General features: G+C 58.7%; 3 protein-coding genes across 3 annotated transcripts; all 3 read right to left on the reverse strand.

Moving 5' to 3' along the window:
• Positions 1-1,076: 1,076 nt before the first annotated feature.
• LDBPK_366710 (protein transport protein Sec23-like protein) lies at positions 1,077-3,629 on the reverse strand (the record flags this gene model as incomplete). The annotated part of the gene is made up of 1 exon (XM_003865734.1): positions 1,077-3,629. One exon carries the CDS (start codon positions 3,627-3,629, stop codon positions 1,077-1,079), a length of 2,553 nt encoding a protein of 850 aa, XP_003865782.1.
• Positions 3,630-4,869: 1,240 nt separating this feature from the next.
• LDBPK_366720 (hypothetical protein, conserved) lies at positions 4,870-5,796 on the reverse strand (the record flags this gene model as incomplete). The annotated part of the gene is made up of 1 exon (XM_003865735.1): positions 4,870-5,796. One exon carries the CDS (start codon positions 5,794-5,796, stop codon positions 4,870-4,872), a length of 927 nt encoding a protein of 308 aa, XP_003865783.1.
• Positions 5,797-6,283: 487 nt separating this feature from the next.
• On the reverse strand, positions 6,284-6,877 carry LDBPK_366730 (hypothetical protein, conserved; the record flags this gene model as incomplete). The annotated part of the gene is made up of 1 exon (XM_003865736.1): positions 6,284-6,877. The coding sequence occupies one exon, from the start codon at positions 6,875-6,877 to the stop codon at positions 6,284-6,286; it is 594 nt and encodes a 197-aa protein (XP_003865784.1).
• Positions 6,878-8,542: the final 1,665 nt, after the last annotated feature.

Below are 8,542 nucleotides of genomic sequence, written 5' to 3' on the forward strand. Positions count from 1 at the left end.
GAGCGGTGGAGGGGGGGCGGGGGGGGGGGGGGGGGGGGAAGGGGGTCCGGAGAGAGGAGGGTCAGAGCCAGGGCCAGGGGGCGAGCGGTGAAGGCAGGAGGTGCTGAGAGTAAACGGCAGGGCAGGCCGTCTCTTCCTGACTCGTCGCTGTACAGGAAGATGCCCTGTTAGCCAGAAGCGGCGTTGCCACCGTAGCTGGTCATGGGGTGTGCAGTTTGTGCGCCTTTCAGCGACGCTGTGGCCAAAGTAACATACACACAGGTCGGACACAGGCAGGAAAGGAGTTCGAGGTCACCGGGGTCTGTGTACTGTCTCGCCCTCCTTGTTTCTCCAGTGGGGCAGCCAAGGTGTTTCATTGCCCTTCCAGAAGGTGTGCAAGGTCGATGGGGGGGCGACGAGAAGTGGAGGAGGCGGCAGCGGCGGCCGTGGATAGAAAAACAACAACAATACAGAACAGCCGAACGCATTAACAACCAACACCAACAACTGCCCCGCAGGACTAGACGTGGGAGGGGGACCACCAACTCCCTGCAGCGCCGTGCGGGCGCGAATGAAAAAAGAAGAAGGAGGCCAGCGCAGCACCGAGGATGTGAAAGGAGAGGGAAACCGAAAGAGTCGGCACGTGCACCGCCGAAGCACACACAAACATACGTATAAATGTATCCCTCTATGCTTTTCTCCTCTACACGACTGCAAGCTGAGAGTATCGCACCTTTGCTCCTCCTCTTCTCCCCGCACGACCACATCACTCCACCACAACAAGGGCGAGAGCGACACACAGGGAAACCTCCCCAACCAGTAAAGCAGAGGCCCAAAAGACGATACTGGTTGATGGAAGTGGGATGGGCTGGTGGGGTGTGATGGGGGGACGCCGCTAATGAACGCCTCTCCCTGCTATACTCTGTACCAATCGCACAGCGACCGAACGCGCGCCGGACGCCTGCAACAACAACTTCTACCGCACATACTCGGAGAGAGAAAGCAGTAACAACAAAATACAGCTACACAAAAGCCCACGGGGCTGATCTGCGGCAGTGCACGAACAACACCCTGCACCCTACCCAGACGACGTCGGGCTACTGTGCCACCGCCAGCTTCTTGAGGTGCTGCATGAACACCTGCAACGATGCATCGTCCGTGTACACGAGCTCGCCCTCGTGCGAGCCGTAGGCCCCACCATCGGTGGATGCGTAGGAGCGGCTGGGGTTGATGCGGTTGTACAAGATACGCGCATCGGGGTCGTCTTGACACACGTCGATCAGGCGCGGGGTGGGGTAGCGGGAGCCGACGAGCACATGCGCATCGGCCAGTGGTACCTCCAGAAACTTCTTGAAGTGCGCGTAGTCCTCGTGCTCTGCATAGCCTGCCTTCTTCCACGCAGCAATGCTGGCGCCGTAGTGGATGAGCACCTCGAAAAAGGTGTCCAGCAGCAGAACGTTGTCGGGCTGGATGGCTGTGCTGTCGAGTGGCACCGGCTGTGGTGCCGCGTCCATGCGGTAGCTGTACAGAGTCGGCTGGATCTGCACAATGGAGTCCTCTACATTGGACTTGAGCAGCTGCAGGCGCAGGGACGCCGTCTCGTCGGGGCTCGAGTTGAAGATTTGCAGGTAGCCGGAGCGGCGCAGGTGGTACATGAAGGCGGGGAAGTACACAAACTCTTTCGGCAGGCGCAGCGAGTCAGGCTTGTCTTTGGTGTACTGGCCAAAGCGGGAGACTAGACGCACCACTGTGCGGTCCAGCCAACGCAGCACGTCAAAGAGCGGCATGCTATCTGTTTTGTGCACCGCTTCGCGAGCCAGCAACACGGCAGCTGTCTCCTGATCGAAGGCGGCGACAAGGTCTTGAATGGGCGGGTTCTGCGCCTGCCGCAACGTCAGTGTCGTGACGCGCGTGTGTGTCTCCTGCCCCATCTCGTACCTCGTCACGATTTGGGTGTAACGCAGCGGATTCTTGGCCGCCTCGTTGGATTGCGTGCTGGCCGTGTCGTAGTAGATGGCGAAGGTGGTGGTTGAGTCAAGTTGGCAGGTCGTCCACTGACAGGTGCCGCCGAGCCCGATCTCGTACTCCGCCACGGACGCGGACATCTTGCCGGTGCCGACGCAGGGGCCAATGACACCCTGCACCTTCCACGTTGGCGACGTGATGACGTCCATTGTCGCGTTCAGCCCCAGCTTGAGCGTTCCGTCTTCGCGCCGTGCAAAGAACTGGTGTAGGGAAAGGCGAAATGGCTCCTCCAGCCACGACTCCGCATTCAGCACAACACCGCCGGAAGATTGCACGCACGTCTTCATCTCAGCCAGGCCAAACTGATCCAGGGAGGCGACGAAGCAGTTCAGAGAGTGACCCTGCGCGACAATGCGATGCATCAGCTTTTCGTAGAATGCGCATGAGGTGCTCCAGTACGTGGCGGCCGCTGTCTCGTCGCGGATGTCGGCGTGCACGCGGATCATCTTTTCGCGACTCACGTCCACGACAATTCCCGGGCCCGACGTACACACGCCGGACATGAAGGTGAGGATGCAGGAGCCCGTGTTCGGCGATACTATCTGCAGCAAACTAGCCGCAACTGAGAGCGCAGCCCCGGTGCACCGCAGTGGCCGATGGCCCTTCATGACTGGCCACAGGTCGCGGGACATGGAGGAAATGAGCTGCGTCACGTAGGCAGCACAGTTGCGCAGCGCTGCCACGAATCGGCTGGGGTTGGGCAAGATCAGCTTTAGCCGCTCTACCGTCATCTCCTGCGTGCCACGCAGCACCATGGCACGCGGGTACGTGGCAGGACCAGCGATCTCGTGCACGCTGACAGTCGTGCCGTATGTGACAATCGCCACGTTTGCGTACTCTGGGATCATCTGCAGGGACTGTAACAAGAAGTCGCGCAGACCCTGCAGTTCCTCGTCCGTATCGAGGCACGTGTCAACGACCAGCACGAACGTGGGCGGGCTGCGGCTAGGCATATGCGCCACAAATTCTACTGTCGTCGAGGACGGCTGCATCTCTGGCGGCAGGTTGTACTGATTTGCTTGCTGATGCTGCGGCGGCAGCGCGTTCTTGGTGTGGCACAGGGGACATCCCCACATGCGGCTGCGCGGGTCGAGAGTGGCGTACGGGTTCAGCACCCCCCCGCACACAGTGCATTGCGTCGGTGCGTAGTTGAGCTGGGTACAAGGGCTGCCGAGGGGGGAGTACAGACAGCCCAACGGGGCCACCATGCGCGCGCCGTCAATGCGGTTCATTGAGTAAAGCGACCACGACCAGCGTGTCGTCGCTTCGGCAGGTCTCTCTTCAACTGTACCCATGGCGGGCTGGCCAAAGGAGGGAGCCTGAGCTTGTGGCCGCTGCTGGTATTGGTGCTGGTGGTATGCTTCTTGGGATGCGCGCTGCTCGCTGCCATTGGAATACTGATTGTACTGCTGCTGCTGGGCTGGAGCCGCTTGTTGCTGTTGATGCTCATACGTGTATGCTTGCTGAGCGCCATACTGTTGGTATGTCTCGTTTTGGGCCCCATAGCCGCCGTAGCCGTTTGCTGGAGCACCACCACCGTACGCACCGGTATTGGCTCCATATGCCTGGGGCTGCGGTTGACCGTACTGGGCCGCGTAGTTTCCGTAGACGTAATCGCCGCTCATGGTTTCGTTTTGTTTCGCTGGCCACCGCTGCAGGTGGTAGCTACTATAACCTCTCTTATCTGTTTTTTGTTCCCCGGCTCCTCCCTCTGTGTCTGTCCTACGTTGAATGGCTGCTGACGATAGGACAAGGACAGACACACACAGACATATACACACAAAGACAGGCTACCGAGGTTGCGGTGCTTTTTTTAGTGGCTTCTCTTCGTTCTCTTTCCAGCCCACTCCGCGTCTTCGGCCCTCGACGCGCACAAGACAGCTGCGTGCCTGCCTGCGGATGACGGTGGAGTGGGAGACGATGAAGATCAGCCGGTGACAACGCAAGCTGTCACAGTGAGAATAACAATGGGAGGGCAAAGGCTTGCGATTTGAACCGCGCGGGGAGTGGAGAGGCGTGAAGAAAGACGGAGGGGAGAAAAATGTGCCGCTCTCAAACAGGGAATCGGATCCGGTTCAACACACGCGCGCGCACCCGCAAAGCTGCCGTCAAGGAAGAGAAGGAAACGGACCAGCTGTGGGGCGGTGGCGGGTGGGTTGAGGAAGGGGAGAAGGGGCCTTCGTAGACCCAATGCGATGCCGAATGAATATTGAGGAGACCTCCACGAGCTAATCAGAGGGGGGGGGGAGTCAAACGAAAAAAAAAAAGATGAGCGGGAATGCGAGCGAGGGATGCGGCCTCACCACGTTGCCTCTGCCACTAGAGTGACAAGGACGCGCCGAAGGGCGGGAGTAATGAAGATGTAACTGTGTATTCTTGCGTGCAGATGTGGATGCGCGTTGGCTATAAAGTAGCAAACTGCTCCGCTTCCTTCTATTGCGTTCTCCAAGTGTGTGTAAGTGCTGTGTTGTTGATGGATGGGGCGAAGAGGAGGGAAGGTGGATGCAGAGAACGTGGAAGCCGATAGAAAAGAAAGACCTGATAGCATGCTCGCATATGCCGCGGGTGTAGAGAAGGGAAGGGAAGGGAAGGGGCCGTCAGGTCCCAAGTAGGAGAGCAATATCCTTTGCGCGTGGCAGCGTTAGGGCGACGCCGATGTCCATCGAGGCTCACCCCTATGCACATAATACACACCGACCCAGAATGTCATCTGCTGAGAACCTTTGCCTGTTATGCAAGAGAAACGGAGAAGGGCGAGGCGCGACGTTGGCTCCCGCTGCTCGCACGGGGCCAACACGCCGGTCATTACGAACAGAGGAACACACACACGCAAAAGGCGCACTGCGTGACCCCCTAATCGATGTATCAGGAGAAGAAGGAGCCAAGCACATCATCGTCGTCATTGGGCCCTCCCGACTGACTGCCACCGTGGCCGCCTTCCTCCTTCACTGGATAGCTGCTACCTGACCTACCGTGCGTCGGCACATGAGGCGAGGTGCCGTGCGCCATCTTCACTACACCACTGCCTGCGCTTGAGGTGGTGGTGCGACCCTCAAGCTCCGCACGCTCTGCTTCGCACCACGCGAGCAATGCCGCGTTTTTCTCAAAGCGACTCTCCACGGCTTTCCTCAAGGCGATGAGGCATCGCCTTGCCGCATCGTCCACAACGGCACTGCTAGCGCCTGCACCCCCGCCTGCCAGCGGCGCTGCGGTGTCTTGGCCACTCGCAGCCCCGCTTCCACTGCGCCCCTCTTCTGCTTTGATGTTCCTGTTCTGCACCCACTGCTCCTTAGCATGCTGGTAGCGCTGCAGGAGATTGGCAACCTGCATCAAGGCAGAGGGGACGCTAGTGCGGTGACCGGCGCTCTCTTGCCCATCCTGAACGGTGCACTGCAGCTTTGTCAGCCAGGCCGCCGGGAACAGGTTCAGCATACTCCACCACTCCGTTGCTTTCTGCAAGGCGATCAGGAAAGCCGTGTGATCGCTTGCTCTCTGCCGCAGCGTGTCCTTCACCGCGCTTGGCAGGGTGAGACTCACGGCCTTGAGGATGGAGCGCTTTGCGTTCTCTGAGACACCGCGGGTAGCGCAACTCAGCAGCAGTTCGTGAATCACATACACCAGTGAGGCCCGCTGCGCGTCAGTTGTATCTTTGTGCTTCATCTTCTCCGCTACGTAGTTCAGAATGGCGTCCGCCTCGGCACCGTGCAGGGCACACCACGTGGCGACGCCGACGATGGCGCCGGTGGAGGGACCGACAAGGTCAATGCGGCGGGCAATCTGCTCGCGATTCATCTTCTAGGCGTGTTGCAATGTGACGCTGCTTTGCCCGCCTCGACTTCTTCCCGGTGCGGTGGGAGGATGGAACATGGAGGACAGACGAGGCACCCCCGTTGAAGGACGTGCCCGTGTTAGGCCAAGAGAGGAGAGACAAATTGCAGGAGGAAGGCGGATCAAATCAGAAGAAGGGAGAAAGCGCAAACGCGACGCACAGCAGAGAACGCGGGGAACGCCGTGGAGCCTGCGTGTGCAGTTCATGGAAAACCATTCAGAGAACGAGGTGAGACGCGAATCATGCTACGCGCGCGTGACGCATACCTTCGCTTCATCTCGTGGTCTCCACTAAACTTGTGCGCCTCAAAGTCATCGCTACCGTTTCGCTTGCTCCACGCGGCACGGGCCCCGCGTTAGCCGTAAGAGTGAGAATTGTGAGTACGTCATGCATGCATGCACTCGCCTCACTGAAATGCAAGCGTCCTTGTGTTTCCTCTTCGCAGCCGCTTCAGAAGTCGTTCAAAGCGTAGCGGGCGCGCGTGGTGAATTGGCGACTGTTCTCGGTTGAAAAGGCCCAGCGAGGGTCCTCCTTGCGGAGCCACGCAATCATGTACGCCACCTGCACCTCGCTCGGGATGTCGAATTCCATGTCCGCACGATGTTGCTGAATCTCGCCCGTCTGTGTGGGGCGTCCGGCAGCCACGAGTCCCACGTCGTTCGCAGCGCGTAGCGAGAGGCGCATGTCCATCACGACGTCGCCGGTGCCTGGGCATTTCTGCACGGTATAGAACTTGCGCCCGTGTGACTCGAGCACAAGCCACTCGTGTTTCTGACGGAACAGCTTCGCCATTGCGTTGGAATCGCATGGGGCGTAGAAGGTGTACACATGTCGCAGGACATCGTGCGCATTCAGCACCACGTCGCGGTGGATCATGATCTTCCCCTCCTTCGCAAGGCAGTCGCTGGTGAAGTCGAGAGCCAAACCGATGCTAGCACCGGCGGCGATGATCAAGGCGTGATTTGCCAGAGACGTTCGGGCAGGAGCGGCGGCCATGGAGAGCGCCGTGCCCAGCACTGCCCCACCACTCAGCCCTTGACCCATCACTGTAAGCGAGTGCGCCCTCGCTTGCCCAAAGGGGTCTGAAAGCAATGAAGGAGGAAAGGCAGAAGCACGCCCGTCCCACCCTACAATAGAAAACAAGAGAGAAAAACGATGCAAGAAGGAGGAGGAAGAGGGGGACGGGATAAGAGGCACGTGAGGCAGAGCTACCGGCTGTTGGACCCAAACTGTTCGCACAGCCAGCGCCTCTCAAACGTGCTCTGCAAATGAGAACGCAGAGCAAAAGAATCGCTGACAATGGGCTTTGTCCGTCTGCCCGTCCATGACGCGAGAGAGCCAAAGAAAGAAGAATCAGCGCACAAGATGTGGTTATTACTCACAGCGTCAGGTCACTATGACGCCGCTGCATGGAGAGAGGTAGAGGTGTTTCCTTTTCTTTCAACGAGTCTATCTGGCCGAGGAGCATGAGCTTCACGGAACCCTGCCTCAAGCTCTACCCGCCCACCCGCTTCGCAGGTCGCTCGAACGCAACACTGCCCAAGACCTGACCGCAGTCATCAGCAGCAATACATCGCTCTGACCTCCCTAGGTCGTAGGTGGCGAACCCCCATTCGCCACCAGGGGTGATCCCGCTTTGGCAGACATAGGGGATGGGGCACGTTTGGCTGCGTCTTCGCCACGCTTGCGGGTCTCGTTTACATGTCAAGCAAACTTCTCGGCGAGGACTAGACCTTGCCCGACTAGCAGAGCCGAGAGCAACATCGCTGGTGCACTGGCCGAGCACAACTTCCGTATCTTCTGGTGCTGGGGAGAGCACACACAGGCATCACGCTGCTCACAAGACGGACCGTGACACATTCCTGCGCGGTTGCAAGTGCGTCTACACATGTTGGTGGGGGCCAATGCTGCACAGTTCGTGCAGACAGTGCCATCCACTCAAAACCACTGGGCCACCTGCTTTTTCAGGATGCTTGCTTCCTCAAAGAACCGGGAATAGGGAGGCCGCATGACGACACGTCGACTGGAACGCGATTCCGAGGAGCATGCGAAGCGACACCGTCCACGAGAATAAGCAAGAAACCTACGGGAAAAGGAAATGAAACGACGAGAACGTCACGTGCAGGATTAGAGACTTCGGGGTACAGACCTCATGCAAACACATGTAGGGGTGCCACGAGCATACTGTACAACATTGAAGTATAAATGCCTTGTCTTCGGGCGACGACAAACCACCAGAAAATCGCAGGCCGTTTCACACGTTCATCTGCAGGACCCCGCAACTAGGGAACAAAAAAGAACAGAGACGGTTAATACACGCGAAATGCATGAAGGGCGCAATCGCGTCTTCGATATGGAAAACGAAAGAATGGGAATTTATGAAAAATCACGCCAACTGCAGACCAACACGTAGCTATCAATTTATATAAGGCGGGGAGGCGGTGGGCGTTGATGTTGGCCAGCATTGTCTGCGCAAGGTTCTGCGAGGCGGAACCCTGCGTGAGATCGAGCTTGCTCGTGTGGTTCCAGCTGAAGACATACTTGAACCAGGCGGCGTTCACCTCCATAAGGCCCGGATACACCGCCTTGAGATTGGTGGCGTTGTCAAGACGCCCGGCAGCCTCGAAGGCGGCGGCCACGTCGTACATGTCGAGGACGCAGCTGGTGCGGGCGTTGAAGTCCGTGCACAGGCCCTCGATCCATGCGTCC

The sequence above is a fragment of the Leishmania donovani genome, chromosome 36, assembly GCF_000227135.1.
Source record: "Leishmania donovani BPK282A1 complete genome, chromosome 36".
Lineage (NCBI taxonomy): Eukaryota > Euglenozoa > Kinetoplastea > Trypanosomatida > Trypanosomatidae > Leishmania > Leishmania donovani.